Source organism: Anopheles nili, chromosome 2 (genome assembly GCF_943737925.1).
Source record: "Anopheles nili chromosome 2, idAnoNiliSN_F5_01, whole genome shotgun sequence".
Taxonomy (NCBI): Eukaryota; Metazoa; Arthropoda; class Insecta; order Diptera; family Culicidae; genus Anopheles; species Anopheles nili.
In genome coordinates, this window is record NC_071291.1 from 10,792,493 (window position 1) to 10,818,442 (window position 25,950).

The following is a 25,950-nucleotide window of genomic DNA, read 5'->3' on the forward strand; positions in this document are numbered from 1 at the left end:
GCCTGCGTTGAAACGATGCTGGAAAGTTTTGGCCTCGAGAAGGCGGTAAGCAAAATAAAAGTTTGCCATTGTGACTATAAGTAAATCATTTCACCAGCCCGCGCGCGTAACGGCTGCGGTTCTAACCCTCTGCGGAAGCCTTCGGGCATGGTTGTCCAGCTGTGCGTGGGTTCGGGGGTCCATGGGGGTGTCGCAATTAATAGCAGCAACGCAATTTATTTCCTCCCATCGCAGTAACGCGGCAGAGCGGAATGCTATGGGAGGATAATTTTATGCGAAAGCACACGATGCGTATGCGTATGCATAGTGTATCGAAGGGATAACCCATCGGAATATTTGCATATTTTAATATCATAAGGACGCACGGTAAAACTATTGGATAGGGGAGAACAACTATGCCCGGATAAGTTTTAACAGATTTCGGCATGGTTTTATTTATTCCTAGCTACTTCAGGAATGTTTAAAAAAAAAGAATAACCGAACCCTCTCATAACGATGATGGTAATAAAGTTCTCAATAACCATACCGGTATTGCGTAACGGATAACGTAACGGAAGTCATCTGCAGCACTATGGCAATCACTTTGCGTAACCTTCCCCAAATGAGGGATATAATCAAACTCTTCACTTCCATCAACCGCCAAAGATGTCGAGCCCGGTAAGCCCGATCTCATTTGCCAGCTTGCTACAGGTAAGCCGTGTCACCTCCGGCACGATATACATTATTCACCTTTCGAATCAGCATCAGCAACGTCGTATCTTGGGAAAAGGACGAAACGACAACATGCGCCAACGACGGCGACGTCCTCGCGCTGACACGTGCACAGCACATATCGAGTTCCGCGCGAAGGATACTTACGGGCTATTACGATCCACCCGCCCAGCCATGTGCTGCAATTTCGCATTTCATTACGCACCGCACCCACCATCCGAGAAGCTTCCGAGCACCGTTCCCGTGACCTATGGCAGACGGAGCATTTTTAATCAACGCCTTCCGGTGCCAAATGGTACCGCATGTCAGCTGCGTCACCACGCAGGAGCACGCTTTTCGAGCGCCATTTTCCGATACGCGTCAAAGAGAGCACGTGCATCTTGGCAGGCCATGGATATGGCTGTTGCAAGTTGACGGAAGTTGGGTGTTAGTCTACTGAGTACGCGACTGATGGAAAATGTCTGCCGTTTCGGTTGGGTGGAATTGTGGAAGTTTTTTCGCAACGTTCGTTGGATCGAATTGCATCTAGATGATTAACGGCGACATTCCAGTATCAATGGCGACATTGTTATTCAAAATCAATAGCGAAAATAGTGATAAATCACGCCGTGTAAAAGCACCATTATGTTTGGATAAAGCGCATTTTAATTCTGTTTATGAAAAGTTTTGCATGATACACACACACACACGCGAGCGCGCAAAAGGCAACCGAGAACGCTATTCACCATAATTGAGCACATCCTCCGACGAGCGAACGATAATTACGCAATAATTAATAATTACCCCCTTGTAACACGCTCACCACCGATCGCTTCCGCAGACGAAACGAACAGAATGCGGATCTCTCCGCGAAACGGCCGGAAAACTCTCTAACGCCCGAGAATTTGCGTTACATTCGCTACAATACCGATGGGTGGTGGTGTTTCTATCCACCCACCCACGAAACCTACGCCCAAACGGCTTCTAAACGAACACCACGAGCGGAATGGGAAAAAATGGCTCGCGGTCATCTTGGTACAGCGGCAAGCTAATATTTATGTTTAATGTTAGCGCAACGTGAATGAACGAGATGAGCCGTTCATAAATTCTAAATCATCGAATTCCGCGCACAATTTATGCTCTCCTGAGCAGAGCTATTTTGTTTGTATTTTGAAACCATGGGGCAGAAACCGAAGAAGAAGAAGAACGAGAAACAAAGAAACGCACAGCGTTTTTGTGTGTGTTTTTTTTCTTCTTTCCTCCTGCACGAGGGTCAAGAATTTGTGCAAATCGGTTGAAATATTTGCATTCCTGAGGCGTTTTGCAAAGATCCAATGTTTTCCTACTCACTTGCCGGTGTGTATAATTTCATTTCACCGAGATAACCACAGCCCACCAGATCGAGGCAATTATTTGCTTAAGGTCTGGGATCTCGGTACGCGCTGGACGCTCGTGCCTAGGGCTGCTCAAGGACCCGGGTTTCGCTGTGGATGTGACGGGACATCGATAAAATTTGCACAATCCACAAATCAGCAACACGCGCGCACCAAATTCAATCAAGTGACCCAAACAACGTGAAAAACTCGCTCTCTCCTTTTTTCTCGGGTACTGGGTGTTGTTGGTTAGCCACCGGCGAAGGAAGATACCGCAAAAGGAGCTTCATACCTTTTGCCAGACTCACTTAGCTCGCCAATCCATGCCATGAATGTTGTGTGGTGCGGATGCTGAAGTAAATGTAATTATGCTCGCCGTTGTTGCCCTCACAGACTGCGTCGTATTTGAAGGTGGCGCCGCAGAAGAAAGACTCATAATACGGAGCAACAAACAAACTGGTTAGACTTTTTGGGGAGGGCTTTGGGCCGAGATGGAGTAGCGCCTAGCGGTACCTGACAGGGCCGTCACGAAGTTCGAGGTCAGCAGACAAGAGCAAGCGCGAGCGTGAACTAGTTGGGGGGTCTCATCTTTCCCGGTGGTTCGTTCAACTTCAGGGATGCTAAAAATACACTCCACGCCTGGTGGGGGTTCGCACGGGATGAGGTTTCTTTTTTTTGGGGCAATGGAGGCCTCACATGTAGTCAGCTTGTTTGAAAGCGTTTGGGTAACTCCATCCCTAGAATGTGGATTGAATTGATCTCGAATTTAGAGCAGTGAGGTTGAATTGGCGATGCGTCAGAAGATGCAATAACTCGTGTGATTTTGACGATCTTTTGAAAGTCATTACTCAGACAAAAACACGCGTCAAATAATGTAGCCAACGTCTGCAACCAGCAACACCAAGTCAAACGTCAAACGTCAACCGATGCAAATGGAGGAGCACTTAAAGCTATGTATTTTGGGTTTCCAACACGAAAAAGACTGCTGGTTACGGCGCTGAGTATCTTTTTCACCAGAAAACGTCATGCTACTCGCGGTTCCCAGACTGCATCCAATTCGTTTAAGTGGGTGTGACATAAAAGCGAACGACAGCCGAGAGAACTATGCGGTCATGTAATAAAAGGACACACAAATTCTTTTCTTTACTCGTTAGCTAACTATCCTTTCAGTGGATTCTTTTTTATTCGAGAGTGCATGATTGAACGATAACAAACTTGGGACCTTTGATCGATGGGACGACCCCTAGCAAAAATAGACAAACCCGAAGGCTTGCCGTACTCTGTGTTTGAATGCCGCTTGGACATATGAAATATGAAATAGGGTGCGATCAAACACCAGCGGTAGAAACATTCATCCCAAATTTTCTCATTCGAGATCAGAAGAATTGAATTTGATAAATTTCAACACCCTACTCCATGGAGAGCTACCCACAGGTTCTTCTTTGCATATACGTCCGTTTTCCTTATTTGCTATCAAACCGATCCTTTCTTGAACACGGTTGAAAAATTCTGATATGAGTGTGTGTTTTTTTTTTTTCGATAACGAACCAGCATTTCCTCACACCAATAAAAGCATCGTTCCAGGTCCAAATTTTTGGGGAAATCTATTTCCGTGTCGACAGCCGCGTGAACAAGCAGCCGAGCCAAGATAAGTGGGGCCAACTGTTTGAACGGTCTTTCGGGGACGGGAGAAAAAAAAGCCTCCAACAAGGGTCACTCTTGATGCTATCGTTCGATCACTCGTGGGACAGTCTCCTTTTACTGACCAATCCCCGGTGACCCTCAGAACCGACCATCAACAGGGATCAGCCGTTACAAGAGCACATGGCATTGGCAAGTTGGTACATAAATAATTCAAACACCAACGTTCGGTTTGGCTCGCGCTGGAAAAGCAACCAACAGAGTGACCTACAAGCGTAATTTGAACGATTTCTAGATATCATTCGTCCTTTTCGACGAAACACTCAACAGCACTAAGCTGAGAGGGAAAAGTGAACGGAAGAAGAACATAAAAAGCAAACGGCTCGCATTGCGCTTATGAATTCGTTGTGCTTTATTAGAGAACGATGAATATTTGAACAAGTTCAACCTCCACAGCGGAGCTTTTATGCGCACCTGCCACCACACGGTACACCAACAAAGGATAATTGAAATGACAGAGCAAAACAAACCTCAAAAGAATAAATCCATCGGCTTTAACTTTTCCGACGTGATCCACTTTCTTTAGTCACCGTCAAGCCGTATTTAAGTTCAACGAAGAAATGCGCAAGAGGCGTTTAAAATGAAAAAAAATAGACCAATATTTCATCTACATAAAACTGGCTCGTCTACGGTGCTAATTTATATTTATCCAGCCGCCTCTCCACTTTTCTATAAAAAAAAACAACCATTGCTAAGCAACACACATTCCGCAGCATCCATAGCAACCGCTGAAGTGGGAGTTGGGAAAAGCATCGCAATTCATTAAGTTCCTCCGGAGCGGTCTGTCATTGACGAATATTTGGCAATCATAAATCCATCCCTCGTAGATCAGGCACGTTCTGACCGAGCAGTCAGTAGCTGCAGGTGAATAAGATTTTCAGAAGCTCTAGTTTTCTGTTTATCAGAAAACTAAGCGCCTAACGAAAAGTGATACCTTCTCGATGGCGCGCCCCGTAGTGCGTCGAATGATCCAATTCTGGTGGCTCAATGGTTCCGACACTTCGCCAGCACGACTAGCCGATAGATTGACTGGCAAACGGTGAATTATGGACGTGTTCCGTAGGTGAACCGCATTTCAATTATGTGCTGCTAAGCAGCCAGCCTCATTTTATTCATCGCCAAACGGTCGATTTTCGTGCGATGAATTCCAATTAGGAATGGCGCCGACTAGTGGCTTACTTATTGATTGGGGTTAATAAAATCAAATGGAAGTTAGCATTCGTATGTCTGGAAATCTTTGTGTTATATCGCTAGAGAGGCCTCATTCATCAAGGGCTCTTATCACCCAACGGATCCTTTCCAGCACAACGAATAAAACGTTAAATAGTCGTAAAAATAATGCTTGCTTACTGCCAATTATAAACCGTTTATCTTAAAGCTACTCTAGAGATGGTAGCTTTAAATTTGGTACGGTTTCGCTTTGACTTTAATGTGCTTCAAAAGCAACCACACACTGGAAAATAATCAATAATCTTCTTCAGCACAAATTTTGTGTCACAAAATTATGTCTCTTTGCTCCCTCACCGAAAGCTTTTCATTCCACCCACTTTTCGCGTTCCGGCTCCCGTATGATATATACCTTACTCAACATTCCACACTGGAAATCGAAAATTGGAGACACGACGACGCAAATAGAGTCACACAAGGGATGTTCCAGAAAAATTCATCCCTCCACAGGAGAGATTCGTTTGTGCACGCGGCACAATTTGCCGCCCGATCTAATCGCCCTAATAAAAAGAATGATTTATGGACCGAAAAGCTGCACGTTCCCTACTCTTACGCGGACAACATCGTGGAAAAAGAGATAACTTTTTTGTGAAGCTATTATTTTGTTAGTTTCCGCGAGAAGGGGTGCTCGCAGAATAAATTCGGTTCGATGATGATTTATTTGAACGAACGAAATCACTATCCTCAGAATGCGAAAATCTGTTTCAACGAATTCCAGCAAAACCTTCACTCGCTCAAGCAACGCGAAAAGTTCCCCGATTTGCGCATCGATTTTTATCTCCACCACCTGGCAAGGAGCATTATTCTTTCATTCAGCAAAATTGCGCCCGCAGGTGTGTGGGTGTGTGAAGACGGAAATCACCCGAGCGGACACCGGAACCGAGGGCGTAAATGGTGGCTTTGAAGTTTTGAAAGCAAAATTGAGAACTTAGGGGAAGAACCGGAAAAAGACACTTTTCGTCTGCAAAAGAAACACCTATCGAGGAATGAGAAAGGAAAGCATAGCACCGATCATACACCATAGATCTGTTGTGGAATGCCAGTTGCCATGGAAACACATTTCAAAACTTTGCCATATCCCGTACGACAAAAATGGGAGTTTTCCCCACACACAAACACTCGTGTAGCTGACAGAAAGAAAAAATGCCTCCCCAAACATTGAGTGAAAGAAAATGTAATCCAATCTATTGAGACAATTGCCCATCGCTCTAGGAAATGAAATATAAATCCACATCGCGTTCCGCTGGCAATTGCCCCCATCCAGGATCCCATCTGATCCGGAATCGCGTTACGGTGATCGTTTCGCATTTTCCCGCGCTTTCTGGCTGCTAACGCGTGATTCTCACAAATGCACAGAGAGAGAGAGAGAGAGAGAGAGAGAGAGAGAGCACGCGCGCGCAGATAGGTGATGTTTCGATTTCGCCTATTTCCACGGGAACCAATTTAAAAAAGCAAACCCAAAACCGGTTCGCCGAAAGTTCACTCCCACGACGCCAACAGCCGGGAACGATCGTCTCCCAGGGCATTAGAAACACATTCGGATGGGGCTTTTGCCGCGAGGCAACAAACTGATGGCGACCGTTTCGCTTTAAATCCCCCACTGAATCGTGTCGCCAATCAGTGATGGCGCTCGATTTGTGATACCCCTCCGAGTGGGTTCGCCCGGTAATGGAGGAAATAAGCTCCCTAATGTAACCGACACTAAACAAAACGTTCGCTCGAAACCGCTTCCCGGGCGGGTCCGTTAACAAAGATCCTCGCCACCCCGGATGGGACCGGCCTGGGACGGAACAGCATCATCCCAAACCGGAGCTGATTGCCATCATCTCCCTTGGGGAGGAGAAGGAGGAGGGAAAGCGGTCGAAATCATTCGATGACGGAATGTTTGGAATGGATTTCCCGAGGCTTGATTGACAGGCGCCACGTGACGGTTCGCTACGAGGTCGCTTGTGGTGGCTTCTGAAACGCGATCGAACCTGTCGCCAAATTCTTGGTGCTATTCGGTGTGGTCGACCGGTCATTGAGTGTGACATTGAAAACCACCGAGAAAGGACATCTCCGGGGGGGGGGAGGGATGAAGAGAGACTTTGTTCAATTTAGAGTACGTTAAAATACGCACCAGCGAACACATTTATGCTGTTTCACGCGAATCGCGCAATATGCCGCCCAAAAGTTTGCGCTCTTCCACTAAAGCTCATCGCTGGGTTATTTGGAAACTTATACTCGTGTTTCTCGGCACAAACCGTTGGCATTTATCCTCGAAGTAATGCGTGGCATTCCTCTTCGCTTTAGAGCATTTAATTTCGGTGAAACATAAACTTTCTGCCTGATGAAGCGTGTGCTCGATCGCAATGTCAACACTCGGTCGCCGTGAGTCGCATATTATTTCATCTGTTTCGGGAAAGGAAGCGCGTTTTGAGGAAAGAATACATCCCGTGGAACCCGTGTGCATCGTTCGATTTATTTATTTACCTTTTACCTTCCGCCAAAACAACCGAAGAATCTCTCTCGGCGTAACGAAGCCGGATTCCGTTCCGGTAGGCTTGTATCGTGCTGTTTCCGTATGTGTGATACGTATCCTTTCCATCGCTATGGGTTCCGGAGACTGTACTTTTCCCTCTATCTCTCTCTCCCTCTCTCATTTAGTGAAACGAAATTTCCCCTTTTTTTCTGTCACCATTACAGAAGGCCCGAATTTCGTCACGTCCAAGCTTTGCAGTGTCCATTCGAGTGGACCACCACGATGCGACTCGGCCTGTAAGCGCATGCAGACCTGCCATTTGCTTTTTCTCCCGCAACCCAGTTTCCCAGCTCACCAAGCATGATGGAACTCGGCCAGACAGTGAGTAGTCTCTTCGCCGCCATCGCCAGTAACGCTTCCGAGGGAGAATTTCCGGCTGAGGACGTGCCCGGTGGCCACCGGGCGGCTCCATCGCTTCCGCAACACCAGCAGTACCAACCGCAGTACCTGTTCGCAAACGACAGTCTGACGGGGGACGGCAACGTACCGGAAGAGTACGGGACGAACCCGATCTGCATCATCCTGCCGATAACGATCTTCTACTGCTTCATCTTCGTGGCTGGCATCGTCGGCAACCTGTCCATCTGCATCGTGATTGCGAAGAACAAGTCGATGCACACCGCCACCAACTACTATCTGTTCAATCTGGCCGTGTCGGACTTTCTGCTGCTGCTGTTCGGTAAGCTACCGGTAATCGGCCAGATGGAGCCACTGCAGGTGTTACGGGGGCTTTGCGAGTGGAATTAGGATCCCGTAAGGCGCTTATCGTCGGGGAGTAAATGAAAATTTACTACTTCCAATCGGTTTTCCTTTTGTTTCTTCATCTTCCACACGGCGATTGTGAACGAACTCTTTTACCGGGCTGCAGGATCGCTGGAAAGTGGAATTCCCGCAATGAAATTGTTTCCAATGTTTAGCCCCCATCAACGGCCCGGTTCGAGAGCCGGCCGGTTCGCTCGAATGCCTCATTCAAATAAATGACAATGATGGCCGATTAGTGCGGGTTTTTCGCACATCATCACCCCACCGATCGAGTCAATGTGTTGCCGGCTATGCCGGGCGCAGAAACATCTGGCTAACGTTACCCAACGCAAACAACCGCACGGCTAAATTTTCCCGCAAGCCCCCCTCGACACTAATTGAAAAACTTAGAACCCCTTCCAAGATTTGCGCAGCGTGTGTGGAGTTTTCCGGCGAATGCGATCTATAATTACAAGCCAGAGAGCTGAATCCGATTTTGGACACGTCGAACACACCAACCCAAAAGGCTCCTTTGTCGGCAATGTCTTGGAAACAATTCTGCGGTCGCCGCTAATTGGGACGATTCGGTGGAGCTACGATGTGTGAAAGGGTTTCTGAGTACCGATAACTTAGCATAAGCGTGATGCCGTGCGCTAGCTTTCAAACGCCGTAACCGCGTGTTTCATGGCTTGCTTAGTGATCCTTTTCCGGGTACGAACTGCTCTCGGCCGTTGCTAGGAAATGGAATGTGGTAGACCGCGTGGTATCTTCGTTTTTTGATGCCCCTGCTAAAAACCCGTTTGCTTTGAATGAAATTGGAGCATTTTGGTGACGCTTTACATTATCTGTGAGACCCAATTTCAATGAAAGGCTAATTTATATGCATACAACATATTCGCTCCGGTCCGGGATATTCGCTCTCGCAACGTCCGCACGGGGAAGCCTTGCTGCTTGAATATTCCGACGTCGCCTGTGGATGATATCGCCAGAACGCCACCTGGAGTTGGGTTTGGAGGAACGAAAAATGTGCAAATACAGCACCATACGGTAGCCAAGATCAAGGCTCAAGAGGGCTAAGGGTAAGGCTTAAATTTTTTGCAGCGCCGGAATTCATATCGCACCACTGAGTGGTTGATACTCTGCCCCCAAGTGACTGCAAAAGGAAGGCAGCATGATTCCACTCCTAGGCGTTTTGTATGAACCAGATGCACTCGCTTCAATATAGAACGGACTGCACCTGCAATCAGCGTTAGATGCACACTTTACGCGACGTGAACAAACTGCATCAAAACCCGAAAATACTACCAGAGCAGAGCTGGATGGTGCCGGTATGGGAAAAGCCAAAGTGCCGTGAACAAATTTTGATGGCAGATGTCGTTACATTCAAATGGTGCAAGGTAATATTTGCTCTCACACGTGCGGCAGTGACATTTGGAAGCAATTTGTTGGCCTGGACTGTTCTGAATAATAATAACATATTAGCCAAGGTATGGTAGCTAAACGATGCACTTGTTCTTGAAACTACTCTACTGGTACTTCATTACCATCATTTAGAGCCGGTAGAATGCATATATTTTTTGAATATATTCCTCGGTTACCCATTCTGCAGCAAAGTTGTACTATTTCAATTTAGTTAGATATTATTCCAATGTTTATGCGTACGCTAGAAGCGAAAGGACGCTGGTTTGTGTACCCAAACCCAATCCAAACAACATTAGCGCTAATCACACCCACCAACAGTGCGCATGAAATGAAATCCCCACGTGCAAATAGCACACCTCGTCGTAGTAAATCGCACGAATCGCGAAATAAATGGCCACAATTACCGTCGCCACGGCGTGACTGCAAAGTTTAACAATCTCATCAAACGCCAGTTAGCGAAGCAAAAAGAAACCCCCCGAACGTCAAACAAACGTTTCCAATCCTGCCCTGACTGGCCAGCAACGCAAACAGACCGCGTGCATGATAGATCGTTAATCCACGGCAACGAAGCTAATGAAAAAAAAAGAAAAGGTTCCCGCTTTTATCAGCCATTGCCCAGATGGTTTTTGGCTTGGCTGGATGTTGCTTCCGGTCCGGTGGTATGGCAACACCGGCTACAGAAACAACAACACCCCAAGGAAGGAAAGCAAAGCCTGCGTTTGTTTCTCGGGCCAACCGCAACCATTGGCAATCAACCGAGCGGGGCAACGGTTTACTCGAAGTCCAGTGACCTACAGCGACCGGTGGTGGTCGGTTTCAGTCCTGGAGGGTAGAGCTTTTTCCGCTCCTGACTGGCGCCACGCCCGGCCCAAAGCAATCCGCCCAATCTCGATCGAGGAGCTGACCCACCATCAGCTTAGGTCAGGCTGGGTGAACGTTGGTTCGGGCACATGCTGTCGAACATGCTGCACGCCACACGAATGTTTCAATGAAGCGGAACGAACATATTGATGGAGCAAGTTATGATTATCTGCCCAATATTCAAAATTTCCATTATCTCCACCCGACCATGCTTGCTCGCCATGCCTTGGTTAAGGGTCTTTCGGTTAACCGAGCATCAATCGCATTGTTGAAATGAGCTCTCGGGTCTTGGGGGGCGAGCTTCTCATGTTCCAGCTGTACGGGAGAGCGCATTGGAGCGATCGCCTGAAGCGATCTAAGCACGGGTCTTTTCTCCTTTCCATCATCAAGTGTTTCGAGCAAAGTGGGTAAGCGCCGAACCGAATGGTGCTTATTGGTGCTTACGAAAATGGTAAGCCAATCAAATGGCGCCCATCAAATTGAAGCGGTTGGACATAAAATTACGATAGCTTGCAGAGCACAGTAGAACAAATTCGAGGAAACATGCAGCTGCCAGTGGGAAGTGTTTGTCCACCGGCTAGTTCATCCTTGAAGCTCTAGTTCAGCTCATTGATCGCAGAAAGCGGCATATTTGTATGGAAACATTATGGCATTCCATTACATTTCAGTTATATGAGCTTTCTTTCAATCATATAAGCTACATAAGTGTTTAGTTATTCAACCTCACAATAGCTGTTCGCTATATTTTTCAAAATAAGCTATCTTCACTGACTCACTGACTTTCTGTACTGCAAGAAAATTGTACTAACATTCAAAAAGCATAGAAAAAACACCTGTATAATAGTGGTTGTAATTAGGACTTCGACTGAACTACTTCTAGTTGCAGCTGGCCATGTGCCAAGCAATAACCAACATCTCTGCTCTAATTTGAACTTATTTCAACCCAAAACCGTGCCCGATGTAATCTCGAAAGCATGGCACTAAACACTTCTCAAAAACTTACCAAAAACTTTTTGCTACATCACTTCGCAGGAATGCCACTGGAGCTGTACGGAACCTGGAACCCGTTCGCGTACCCCTTCAACCAGATTGCCTGCATCATCACGGGGCTACTGTCGGAAACGGCGGCCAACGCCACGGTCCTCACCATAACTTCGTTCACCGTCGAACGCTACATCGCCATCTGTCATCCGTTCCGGTTAGTACACCACCGGGGCGGCCTGTTCGATCCGTGGACCACGGTCCACTGACCGATTATTGCCTCCCTATCTAACCACGTGCTCTCGTGTCGTCCCACACCACAGATCCCACACCATGTCGAAGCTATCGAGAGCGATCAAGTTTGTGATTGTCATCTGGCTGGTCGCGTTTGGGTTGGCCACGCCGCAAGCCCTGCAGTTTGGCATCGTGGAAAGCAACAACAGCCGGCTATGTACGGTAAGTGGGCGCGCAAAGGCTGGCAGAACCGATTAACTCTTTATTTGTGTTTCATTTCGAGGCGGTAGCCTGAGATTCGATTTAGAAGAAAGCACAACAACGACAAGGTCCGTTTGTTCAGCGCGAAAAGTTAGCAATCGCACTTCCACTCAGCATGGGGAGGGCGTTCTTCAATTGCCACTTAATTCCATGCGTGGATCCGTCAACCGAAATCAAAGCAGCACAATTATGCTAATCTCAAAGTTGACGAATTACATTACGCCCAGCGATGTAGCTTGATTTTCTGCGACACGTTTGATGAGGTTTTTTAGGGGAATATATTTTCAAAGTTATTTTAGTCAACCTCTAATGCATTCGTCAACCCATCAGCATAAGAAAAGGGTAGCAAAATATGCCAACGACCAGTAGTCATCATAAACATCAGAAGAAGGAGGAACAGAAGCGTCAGAGTTTAGGTTCATTTTTCATCGGAGTAGGCCAAATTGTGTCAAAAACATCGACACCCCCATTTGCACGTTTCGTTTGCGAAACCGAACGCAGGAATCAATCGATCGATCGTTCCTTCTTACTTCTTTTCGTAAACGGCAACGATCCATCATATTTTCCCTTTTCCCCAACGTAGCATAACATTCCCGGGCGTTTCGTCACTGCATTGAGACAACTTTATCATTCTGTCGTTCTAGATAAAGAATCAACATTTTGTCCATGCGTTCGAGGTGTCCAGCTTCCTGTTCTTCGTCGGTCCGATGACGCTGATAGCGGTCCTGTACGTGCTGATTGGAATAAAGCTCCGGAAGAGTAAGCTGTTGCAGGGCGTGAAACGGGCCTCGTCCGATTACACCGCACCACCCCGGGGTGTGAGCGCCCAGAGTCGTGTCATCCGAATGCTGGGTAAACTATCGCTTTTCCATCTCTCCCACCAATCGTTTTTCCATCCTGTGACGCGCTGTGGAGACGAAAGCTCATCAGACCACCCGAAACCATACCAAAGCGTTCCGATCGTCCATCAGCGATGCGCGAATTTCGGACCGATGTGTACTTATTTTATCATTCTCTATTTCTCGCATTCCCGGGACTCGTCGCCTAGTGGCCGTGGTCGCAACGTTCTTCATTTGCTGGGCACCGTTCCACGCCCAGCGTCTGATGGCGGTGTACGGTGCCTTCAGTAAGACGGACAACGTCTTCTTCTACCGCATGTACATGGCCCTCAACTACATCTCCGGTATACTGTACTTCCTGTCTACCTGCATCAATCCACTGCTGTATAACATCATGAGCCACAAGTTCCGGGACGCGTCAAGGGTAAGAAAACGCTGGGAGGTATATTACATTTGCCCTTCTTTCACACGACGACATCCTGGCGGATCCGGTTCGGGTTTATGTGTGAGATTAAATAACGAAGCACCCGAAACGTTAGCATTTTTAGCACGCCCGAATGTGGCTTCCCGTATCTGGGAGGCGGATCTGGAGACGGGAAAATGCCATTCCTAGCTTCCTAACTATTATGGCAACTTCCTTGCCCGTTAGGATATCGGCCATTCGTGCACAGCGAGCAAATTTTGCTGCATCAACGCAAATAGTCACGTTCGAATTGACGGATTTGTGCGGGATGGTGTTAGCGGAAGGAATCATTTTCGTAGTTCTTAAGACATTTGCACACTTGTTGAGAGTTTATTACATTCAATCGTGCACTAAAATCGGCTTTTTATTGCTTGTTGTTCGAAGCTTCGCATGGTTTGGAATAGTTTTCATAGCATACAAAAATCTTGTTTCGCTGTTCAAAGCTTAAAGAAAACGTTAAAGAACAAGTTTAAAGAAAAAGTACCATAGCAATGAATTGTCTCGGGTCAGATACACTGCTGGAGCTATTCACTCGATACGACGATGGCCCCCAAAATGGGACACTGAACGTACGGTTCGAAGGACGCAACGAACGCACTAAAATTCAGCGGACAATGCCTCGCATAAATTGAAACTGTACGAGCTTTTCTAGTTCACCGTTGCTGGCAAGCATCCGACCCATTCCACGTTTCCCATGGCTCGGTTATCGTCGATGGTTTCCCAACTGATCCCTGCTTCAGTGTATTTTCGAACAAGAAATGAACGGTAGTTATCGCGTCTAGTTTTTTCCTCCCTTCGATATTTCGCTGCATCTCAGTGGAAATTTGATAACAAAAATAAATCACACATGTTGTGGACAGTTTTATCGGTCACACCGCACAACAAGTGCCTAGTCCCACGCGGTCGCTGGCCAATTGATTATCTGGTGAACCGGACGGTTCCCGGCTCCCAGATTTGTTCGCTTCGATTCCTGCGTTCGAACTTAAACCCACATCACATCCCGTGCATTGGTAGTCCGTGGCCCAGTGGTAGAAAGTTGTGATAAACGATTTCCTAACGTCACCGCCAGCAGGATGTAATGGAAGTTTATCAACTGAAACAAATTCGCTGGGTCAAGTTGTGGCGGCGCCGAAAGTTGTGTTTAGGTTTTGATCCCCACATCGCAGTTGAGTTGAGTTTAATGCTGACAGTCGGCGAACTTTGCGAACAGCGTCAGCGAATTCTATTTCGGTGGTTTACCAGACATTCGGGCGATTGATGTTTAGCCAAAGTACAAGTTCAGTTCCAAACGATAACGTTTTTTTGTCCTTTCTCTTTCAAATCATTCCCCAGCACACGCTGAAGATGAGCTGCTGCGGTGATCATCGAGCCAAATCGGATGGCCAGCAGCATACGTACAGCGCTGTTTCGCGGTACGGCGTCACCGGTGGCGGTTCGTTCAAGGTGCACTCCAACCACATGGCCTGCTTCGGAACCGCCAACGCGCTGGGAACGGTTGGTAATGCCGGCACGATGGCCTCATCAGTTACCCCCTCGGGAAAGCTACTCGGCACTGCCGTCTCACAGACGCACTTCCTGCAGGAATCCAACATGTCGCTGCTGGTGAATGAACGGAGTCCCTGCAAGGCGGCGGTCCATTCTGTGTCCGTCCACCCGCCGGTGTCGATACGACCTACGTACACCCGAGCCGATTCGCATTGCGTCTCGATCAGCAGCAGCCAATCGACGACCGGTACGAACCTGAGCAGCAACGGTAAGCATAGTCGCAGCTCGAACGGATCGCTCCGGAATGCTGGCACTGCTCCTGACTGCGAACCAACTGGCGGTCGTTTATCGACCATCGCTGAAAAGCTCCGTCGTGGTACAAAAAAGGTGCTGGCCTTTAGCAAATCCCCTGTCAGTACACCGTGCAAGTCGGCTTCTGGGAATGGAGCTTCGGTCGGGTGTGACGTAGTATCGAATGGTGCGGATGCCACCGGGCGACGAAAAGCGTACCGCAAGCGGCACAGCTGCGACAGCGTCGACACCAACACGATCAGCAACTCGAGCCTGAAGGAGTTCGACGAGGACGAGTTTAGCAGCGCCGAGCTGGCTCGGTTCATGGGCGAAGTGAACAGTGAGATACGCTAGATGGGACGCTCGCGGATACTTCAATGGGGAGTACAAACCAAACTCCAATTACTGATGGCAAACGGGGGCTCTGCTGGCACCGGACGACGTCTGTACCCAGTACAACGCATCCAAACGCAACACAAGAGAACACAGACGCACAGATAAGGTGATTACTTCCAAAACAAAAATGCAAACAGCGTACCTGTATTTTACTCTCTTAGAGCACAATTAAACGATAAAACTATTGAACGGTCGAGCGAACGGGCCCAACTAACTACGCATTCGCTTCCTTCAACCAATTGGCTACAATCGCTTCGTTTCTCTCCAACCAACTGATGTTGTTTTCGATGGTCTCGATCGCCTGGCGCCGAGCTGCGGCACCTGCTCCCGCCTCCGGGTAGCGAGCGAAAAAGTCTTCCAGCTCCGTCAGGCGAACCCGCGTCGTAAAGCGTCCCGTCACCGACGGAATCATGCGGCCAAGGTTACGCTCGCCAATACCGAACCGGGCAACCAATCGGGGCCAATTTTCGCGCACGTGTTCCCAGGCAGCCTGTTCGCCGTGCCGATTCGCGGCAATGTACTGTATGCAGCTTAGCTGGTCCTGCGTTCGGATCAGTTCCGTATCCCAGGACAGATCCAGGAATCGGCGCATGGTGCGCTGGTCAGGATAGGAAGCGAGTGCGACCATCAGTTTCGTCTTTTCGTTTGCGTCGTTCTCCTGTCGGAACCGCTCGAGTACGTTCTCCCAGTCGGCAACGGTAACATTGGACTGAATACCGAACGTGTACACGATCGACCGAATATCCGGATGGATAGTTTGTTTCTCAAACAGCCAGCTCTGGAAGCGCTCACCAGCAGCAGCCATACATCCGGCGTGACCGAAGGAACACGCAAGATCAAGGATCGTCGTCCGGAGAAGACTACAAGAAAACCAAAAATGTCAGCCCTGCGGTACGCTTCCACGATTCGTTTTCATACATACTTTTCCATGTGCTCATCATCCACCGGGTTCCAACCCACATTTGTAACCGCGTCTGACACCAACGATTGTGTGTATTTCTGAAATCAAACGCCAAAACATACGAATAGATTGTTAAACACAAGCTATTTGATTTCTGCACCCGGTGGCGCACTATCGTCTACATACCGTAATGTCGTCGTACGAGTTGGAATTGTATAACAGGCTACGGATGTTCTTCAACTTGCTCGCAATAGCAGCCCATGGTACGTACTCTGTTTCCTGCCGCAGATAGCGCGTCAGATCCAGTGCATTGTTGTACGGCAACATGGAAGCATCAGCCAATGCAAAGGCATCATTCAGCAGCCCAGTACGATCGCCGATCGTGAATGAGTTCCGCTCGTTGAGTAGGGTCTCCCCGAACTGCTGCCACATCTCCACCGGATAGTTCACCCGGTAGTAACCGATCTGGCGATAATTGAGCTTCACCAAAGAGGCACCCTCCAGTTTGTCGATCACTACAATATCCTTATCATTTGCGAACCAAACGCGACGGGGCGGTTCGTCCAAATTGGACCCGCTACCGAAAAACTGATACGTGATCGGTATATACCAGCGATAATCGAACGGTGACTCTTCGGTCTCATTCGCGTTCTTGTCAGCAAGGAAGCGCTGCTGCCGCAACACGTATTGCAAAGCATTTTCCTCGACCGTTACTACTGGGAGACCCTTCTGCTTCGTAAAAGTGTCCATGACGGTCGACACGCTAACATCCGAAACGAGCGCATCCAGCTCGCGCATCAAGTCTTCAGACACCCCGTTCGAGAACTGCAGCTTCTCGAGGTAACGCGTCACGCCCTGCTTGAAGACGGCAGGCGTCACAAAGTCCTCCAGCATGCGTATGACCGATGCTCCCTTTGAGTAGGTGATGGTGTCGAAGATCTCCGTAATCTGGTTCGGGTTCTCCACCGACATGACGATCGGATGCGAACCGATGGTCGCGTCCAAGTTCAGCACACCGTGCAAGTCATCGATGATGAATTGTTCCTCGATGCCCCAGGAAGGGTTCGCCGCGTGCATGCCCTTGTACTCGATGTAGCTGGCAAAGCCCTCGTTTAGCCACAGCTCGTTCCACCACTTCATCGTGACCAAGTTGCCGAACCACATGTGGGCCAGCTCGTGTGCGATCACACCCGCCACACGCTGCTTGTTGGCCGTGCTGCTCGTCGCTTTGTTGTACAGGATCGAGGTCTCCCGGTACGTCACCAAGCCCCAAGTTTCCATTGCGCCCGACACGAAGTCCGGGATGGCCGCCATGTCTAGCTTTGGCAGCGGGTACGGTATTTCAAAGTACTCCACGTAGTATTCGATGATCGTGCGGGCGGTGGCCAGCGCAAAATCGATATTACTCTGCTGGAACGGAGTCGCGTACACACGCAACGAGAAGGGATCGCCATGCTTCGGTACAATCTGAGCCTGTTTAAACTGGAAATCGCTCACAATGAACACCACCAGGTATGTGCTCATGCTGACGCTTCGCTCGAAAGTCGTCGTGCTCAACCCAGCGCTAGGCTGCTCCGGGACGATTTCTTTAACGTTCATGTTGGACAATGCCGCGTAGCCATCGGCGGACGGATGCACCATGTGGATTGTATATTCGGCCTTCAGATGGGGCTCGTCAAAGCATGGAAACGCTTGCCGCGCAAAAGTTGGCTCAAATTTCGAGGTTGCGATTTTCCTGCAAATATAAGCAAACCAACGACAAACAAAAAATCGTTACCGCTAGGTTTACTCAATGTGAAACATACTTTCAGCGTTACTTCAAGATAAAATAAAATATAGTTTATTTTATATCAAATGCCAAGTGTTGTTACACTTGGCTCCATTAATTCCGACTACCATATTCATTGCATGATCAGTACAGTTTCTATTTTCAATAATTCGATTGGCATTTCTTAACACACGTTGGGGATCATGTCGGTCCCGTAGCGACGATAAACGCCATCTTGCTGGCAATGAAAGCAATTCTGATAAGATCAACGACATGCAAACAAAGCGCGCAGCACCCATTATCATCTCCCATCACGGGTGAAGCGTTACTAATCGCTTTAAGTACGACAACGGGTACAGGTAAGTGTCCATACTGGTCTGTTGCTACCGCAAGTAATTTACCTAGTCCGGTTAGTTGCCTTATCGAGGTACTTGCTGCTGTAGAATCCAATGATGCGATCCGCCAGGTTGCCATTAAACTGCACGTTCAGCCGATAGTCACCGGCCGCGATGTCGCCCTGCGTCTCGATGACCCAGTACTCGTGCTCTGGTACCTCGTACGCCCTGGAAATGTTGATTTCCCGACTGTCCTCTCCTTTGGCAAGCGCTTGCAGGACGGTTTCGGTAATGGTTAGCTTTTTGCTGTGCAGCACAATGTAGTTCGTCGTTTCAGTCACATTCAGATCGATTCCAACACGTCCGGCGAACGTTTCCCGTTGCAAATCGGGGTGCAGCCACAGTTCGTAGTGCATCGGTCGAATATGGCGCGGTAACCGGAAGCCCAGTTTCTCAACCACTTGCGTGCCCATTTTGAACACTCGATTCATTCGATCGACCGGTCGAGGCGTAGATGACGACACGGCGTGGAACACTGAGTTTGGGAGGAATATGGTACTACGGTTATAAGGGCCGGTGCCGTTATCGCTTATCGTATCTCCGCGTCGTTCTTCTTCACTTGCACCGTCACCGCCGCTGTCCGCGTTATGATCGATGTTATTGTTGTCGATAAACAAATGCTTATCATCCACCGGTACCGCAGCTGTCAAATCGGCGCTACTGCCTGCATCCGAATGCGATGACAGATTGCGACCAACCATTACTAATGCTGTCAGTAGGCAGAGTGACAGCACAAACAGAAAGGCGCACGCGGCCAGCAATGAAAGGATGACGATCGATCGTCGCCGTTGTTCGCGCTCCCGCGCATCTGGAGCCATGTGGGCGAAGTGAGCCGTTGGACGTACGCCGCCGGTCATCCCGGACCCGATCACCACCGTTGTCGGTTTCACTGTCATAAGTGCGAGGTTTCGGTAACACGTGTTTCCGTTAATTATTCAAAACGCGCAAAACACGTGCCGATTATTTCGCGAACACGTGCGTGCTATTTTTTCGCCTATTCTTTTTCGAATTCAACAGCAGTTCGTTTCATATGCGGATAGTCACACTCACTGGAACACATAAATCCACGCTCGGCATGACCAATTTGCTTCGTATTACATCCACTTGCCAAATGCAGCTGAACGACGCGCCTTCTATGAAGCTAGAAATGTGTGCACAAGGTCGTCTAGTTACGCAATCATGCCATCGTTTGGCGGTAGATTCACTTATCACCACTAACCCCGATCGCACCTCGCAGTGTGTCTCCTGCTAGACGAATTCAACGATCTAGCCACACTATGTGAGGATTTGCGAAGTTATGCGGGAACACATTGCTTCACTGTTAATTACAACCCGATTGCCCTATACCACGACCCGATTTTGATGGATTCAACTGTTCAAAACCTTGCTTGAAAGATACCGATCGACGAATCGTGGCTCTGCGTGGTGCGACGATTTTCAATTTTCGTACAATGGAAGAATGGCATCATGTTTGGAAATTGTTTCACTCGCAACAAACGATGGCACGTTAACTTGAAAATGATTTAACGTCGTACGCATGCTTCCCACGTACGCAACAGAAGACGGTCCCTTTGCCATGGCAAACCAGCCAGCTAACCGTTAACAAGCAAAAGTGTCCCGTAATGTTGCCCGGATTGCTTGCCGTGCAGTATCCAAACACATCAACACCCGCTATGGATGGTTTGACATTTTCGAGAGAACTTTCTAAAATAAGACCCACAATAACTTCACGAATTATTTTTCGAAGTATGTCATGGAAGAATCGATAACGACATGCAATTCGCTCGTTGTAAAGCGGTGTTTCAAACCGCTATTTTTTTCTCATTTTACTTGTTTGGTATATAAATCAAGACGAGTTGTTGAACAATGTTGCATGGCAATATAACGTGTTTGTTTTTAAACCAAAGTAGGGCTCATTTCAATGAAAACTTCGGCATATACGTTAGTTCGTATTGTAGCACAATGAAGCGCAAGCATCGAGCAAGTTTTACGACGAAACAAGATTTTACGATGAGCTTGCTATTTCGCCCACGTGCTAGCTTTGAACGCCGTCCGTTGATTTGGTTCACGACCATCGAAAGTGCTTGCATGCTTCTCCCGGTTTCACAATTCCTCGCTAACCTTTTGGATCAAGGTAAAGTGTAGTAATATTTTGCCGTAATAGCTTGCTCCGCCATAAACGACGCAAACCAAAGCCGGCAGACACGCTTTGGCATAAGCTTAAGGTGAACGAAACTGGTTCAATTCGTTTACATATTCACCGTCGCGTTCATCAAATGATCTGCCAATGAGCAGCTTTCCAGCGACACCCCTTCTCCTGGTATGCAATCAAATTTCTCTAATCTGCAACCGCGCACGCAGGCAGCGAAATGACACGTGATTTGACAAATTATGATTACCCCACAAATTGGTGGCGGGCGAACGAACACACACACACACCCACGGGCACTTTTCGAATTTCGCTACACTTTGATCTCAACCTTTACGTAGAGACGCGAGGAACGATATTGAGAATTTGCCAATACCCTGACTTCATTTGCATTACTGAAGCGCAATCCAAGCAAACGTACGGAAGCAAAAACAAAAAAAAACGATGCTTCGCAGAACATTTGCAAAAATCTCCAATCATCGTTCTGTTCCAATTATGCTTTCCCTCCTTCTACCGCAAAATGTTTGAGCCCTCTCCGGGGTTTGCATTTGGTAGCAAAAACCTGTTTCTCCCAAAAAAAGAAGATGTAAAAGGCCCCATTTTGGGACTGTTTTGTGGTCCCATTCTGAAGTTTTAACGTCTCCTGAAGGTGCTCATTCTATCCCTTGCAACCACACGTGCTCCTCGCACGATTTTGATCGTCCTTTTTCGTCCTACGCGCGCTTTCACAAAGAAGCAAGCTGGAACAGTGCATTTATCTCCAAGCAGCTGAAGCGATATTTCGGTGATCGTTTTCCAATGTGTTCGGTGTTGTACCGTGTTGGAGCTATTGATCACGATGCAGCTAACTACGGGATGTACACACGACACTACACAATTTCCAAAACGGTTTAGAATCACTGTATCACAATGTCCCGCACTTTCGAACGCTACACCACACAAGGACGTGCGTGGAAATCGAGCCAAGAACACCAACACCAACCACAGACGATCGTGCGGTATTTGCAGCCCGTATCGCGATCGTTACAAAACGCAGCTTCAACCTGACGCGGCCAATCGTTCAACTCGCTCGTGGTGCGTCGCAAATGTCTGCCCTGGCCGCTGGTTTGGGCGCACATTGGGCCGAGCATAGGCCAAGCAATTTTCACTGGGTAATAAATAGCGTATACACTCACTTACACACGAGTGACGAGAACGTGAGCCTGTGGCAAAGTGTCCCTAAGTTCAAATATGCAAGCATGAATTTAACACTTATCGGTTAGAGCTGGACACTCCAACACCTTTGGAATTGGAAAATTACAAATAAATAAATATTTTTTTTCTATTAGATCGCATCCGAAAGAAACAGAAAGGCATATGGGCAATTTTATGCTGCATTTCAAGCAGACATTTTGCCCAGACCCTGCACACCCGTTCGATCATAGTTCGGGTTATTTCGTGGCTCCATATGCACCCTACCACCATTTTTCGAAAAGGGCGTTCCGGAGGGGTGGGATCGGAGAAAGAAAGGAAGGAAGGTCATCTGCCATTCGCACACACCTTGAGCTGGCCAGTTCGCACGCTCAATAGATCATTACCGATCTCTTAAGTGGCGCGATGATGGACGTTTCACACACGACCGTGGAGGGCTGCTGTTAGAAAGCGTCCCAGTCACACCAGCATTTCTTTTCGTTTTTGTTCCTTCCCCGCCAACTTCCCGGTGGCTTATTACCTTGATGAAACGAAATTAGGCGCCCTCGACTGCGTGTGTCCATCGGTACCGTGGGGGGATCGTTTCCAGTGTGGAGATAGAAACGCGCCATCGTAGAGATACGTTTACGGACTATTCGGATCAACCGAAGAATTGTGCTGGTTTAGTCTAACTTAAGCTAGCCGCACGGATACAGAATAAGCTCACGTGACCGACGCATAGTTCCGAGTTATCACTTGCTTCCACTTGTGATAATAGCTGCACACTTAACGGCTCAAAAGTAGCAACCGGTTCGAGTACTCGCAATCAACTCCTCCACCGTTGGATTGGCATGTTGCTTACTCACTTCAACAGCGTACTCGAGATCGGTTAAAACCGGGATTAAATTTACAATATTCATTCTCAGTTGGCGCACATTTCTTAGGCACAACTATTTTAGTTAGTTGGTGACATTACAATGAGGTCAGTATCCTGATGCCTCGTGAATCGACGCCCCTGCATTGGCACATTTGGCAGGACAAGCATGTGTTGCAAAAACAAATTGGCGTGGCCAACCACGTGCTTGCTGGAACTAAGCGCACGAACCGAACACAAGCGGATCGGAGCGGAATCAAGGGCCACGACGAGGTGGTCAATAGTAACTGCCACATTCCATTCGATTACGTTGCAACCCTTCGCAACTCAAGTTACAACAGTTACGGTGACGAAACGAGTGCCTGCCAGCCCTACTCGGAAGTAATCAGGGCACTGGAGAAGCGCGTAGGAAAACACATAGACACCACAACGACCCGCCGATCGAGCCCTCACATAACATCCGCTTCAAGCGAACGGGGGAAAAAAAAGAAACAAGTTGCCAGCTGGCAGTACGAATGGCGCCACTAGTTGGCCAGTACCCTAGTCATGTTAGTCCATTTTTTTTCCGAAGGTGGCAGCACAAAGCTTCGCCGTGCATGCCGTAAAAAAGGGAAAGGTACCGCCGTGGAGAAATGGAAAAAAAGTAAATTGCAGGTACTTACACTTTCGAGCCGTCTTCCTTCGTGTACGTGCTGGCATAGAATCCGACGATCGCTTGGTCTAGTAGACCGCTGAATTCGATGGTCAATTCCGAGACATAGTTCTCCTGCAGCGGCCTGTTGAGATTTAGCTTCAGAAAATTCAGCTTTTCATCGTAGTTGCTGTTCTGTTAGCCGTCCAAGGATACGGGGGAAGGAATAAGGAAAGAGAGAGAGAGAGAGAGAGAGAGAGAGATAAAAGAGAGATGAAAAATCATTAAATCAATGAAGTGATCTTTTCAACTGATTGATGCAACTAATACGTACAATATAAACGATGCTGGAATCGTTGAGAGATTTTAAAGACATCGATTTAATGTCGAGCAGATGACTGTGGAGCACGATTTGTTCGTTAGTTCGCGCGGTCTTGATCGTTATCGTGGTTTTCCCGGCGAAGGTGTTTTTCTCCAGATCCGGATGTAGGAGCAAGTCGTAATGCAACGGAAAGTTATCCTCCGGTAGACGATAGTTGAGCCCTGTTTCTGGATCAACGCTGGTAGTTGTTTCAACGGTCGTGGTACCTTCCGTGGTTGAAAGTGGGGAGGTATCCATCGACGGGGTTGATGCCGTTGTTGAGCTGCCATCCTCATTGCCCGTTGTAGTGAGCTCCGGAGTTTGCTCGGTCGAAGATTCCACGGTGGTCGTAGATTGTTCGTACTGACTGAGCAGCATTAAGCAGTCGTCCAGGTCGGATGCGTTATTATTGTTCGAAACGGCGAGAGCGATGGTGGTGATGACCATCGCAAACAGGGCCACCGACAGAAAGGTAGCGACCTTATTCCGCAGCACCCAGTCTGAAATCAAGCGGCAAAAAATTAGCCCCAGCCACACGTGCGGTGGAGGGGGATGATAACAGTTTAGCAGTTTGTAGACAAGCGCAGGTACAACTAAAGCATAATGCTTCAAAAGCGATACATCTGTCAATGCACAACACCTCATCATCGGGCCGTATCGTGGAGCAACAGCGACATATATATTGTTCTATTATCAATTGACCATGCGCCACTATCGAACGCGGTCCTATCTATTGATGCTAAAGGCTGACTCTACATTATCTCCTCAATGTCGATATTGCCGAAACCGAAATACCCGACATTAAAAGCGTCTTACCTTTCGACTGCTGCAACACTTGATTGACCATATTTTTAACAACGTTCACGTATCACTCCGACACTGGTTGGTAATTTCACTTGTAGCACCTTTTATCGGCTGGATCTTTAGCAAACCATAGCACGAATAGGTCAGTCTAGAAAGCGGGAAACTTTTCCCGAAAAAATAGCGCTCAACTACTTCTTGCTCCACCGGTCGCAAGCGAACTGGTACGCTTTTCAGCCACAGACAGCTATTTCATAGTACAATCGTAAAGCACCTACAGGAATACCGTTGGTGAGATAAGTCGTCTTAATTTCGAGAATACTTTTACGCGATAGACCGATAACACCCGTCCCGAGTACGCGATTGAATCGGCTATCAGCGGTGGCCGCACATCATTTAGTATTGAATGATGTTTCACCCCCCTAAACTGGCCCACAGGGTGGTCTCGAAGGGATAGGCGTAGAGCGGGATTCATTATTGATTGGAATGTTTGGTTTGATTCACCAACTGCTGAAAACAATATACTTGGGATGAGTTGAATAAAAGCAAGTTATGAAGAAAATATCATACATAACGGACAGCATATTTGTGTAAAGTTGTAAAGCGTTCAGTGATTCCTTTGTTTATTGATTAAAAAACAACTTGATTAACGCTACAATTGCTTTTGATTTGTGCAGTTTTTATATACGCAAAACAAACCATCTTTAGAGCGAATGCCCATTCTACCGCTTACAAGCACGATTCATTAAAGTTATCTTAAAGCTTCTCCTTACGACACACGGCGCAACCATCATTCATGACTGATGCGCTAGGCGTGGTTAAATAAAATTCTTCCTGGTTGAGATTACTGCTGTAATTTGTTTTTGCACTATCAGAATAGACCTTGAAGTTTAAAATGCTCTTATGTAATGAGAATTGCTGAAATTTTCTTTAACTACCCTCTAACTGTGCCAGTAGGAAACACGCTTTGGCTCCAAAAATATACCTAAATTCAATTCTCTGTAACGTAATGAGTATTACTGTATTTAAAAAAAAAACATAAGTTTTCAACGTACGTTTGCATCGAATGCGTTTCAACTATTTTAACGTATCCTAAAACGTATGCGGGATGTTTGGGAGATTTCATTTGATAATAAGCATAAAATTATCACGGCATTTCTCGGTCGTGTAGTACGAATGTAGGAACACATATGTTTGCAACAAATGTCTATCCATACAGCATGGTGGTGGTGTTGGTTTTTCTTCATTAAGCAACAATATTTTAAATGTATGATAATTAAAAATAGAGTAGCTCCAAAACCTACAGATTCTTAACATTTCAAATATAAGTCATTACAGGCCGTTGAATCTAACTTTTACGCTGAGAAATGTGAAAGCTTTAGTTTTCGTAATATCGTTTGGTAAGAATGTGAAA

The 25,950-nt window shown here is 47.5% G+C and overlaps 2 protein-coding genes across 2 annotated transcripts; one reads left to right on the top strand and one right to left on the bottom strand.

Annotated features, from left to right (window-relative positions):
* Nucleotides 1-7,812: 7,812 nt before the first annotated feature.
* Nucleotides 7,813-15,444, top strand: LOC128720700 (neuromedin-U receptor 1-like). The gene is made up of 6 exons (XM_053814393.1): nt 7,813-8,191; nt 11,569-11,734; nt 11,841-11,973; nt 12,657-12,864; nt 13,061-13,275; nt 14,647-15,444. Exons 1-6 carry the CDS (start codon nt 7,813-7,815, stop codon nt 15,442-15,444), a joined length of 1,899 nt encoding a protein of 632 aa, XP_053670368.1.
* Nucleotides 15,445-15,601: 157 nt separating this feature from the next.
* On the bottom strand, nt 15,602-19,446 carry LOC128721387 (glutamyl aminopeptidase-like). The gene is made up of 4 exons (XM_053815137.1): nt 18,557-19,446; nt 16,574-18,122; nt 16,409-16,485; nt 15,602-16,346 (listed from the first exon to the last, which is right to left on the bottom strand). Exons 1-4 carry the CDS (start codon nt 19,444-19,446, stop codon nt 15,701-15,703), a joined length of 3,162 nt encoding a protein of 1,053 aa, XP_053671112.1. The 3' UTR covers nt 15,602-15,700.
* Between the last annotated feature and the right edge of the window lie 6,504 nt (nt 19,447-25,950).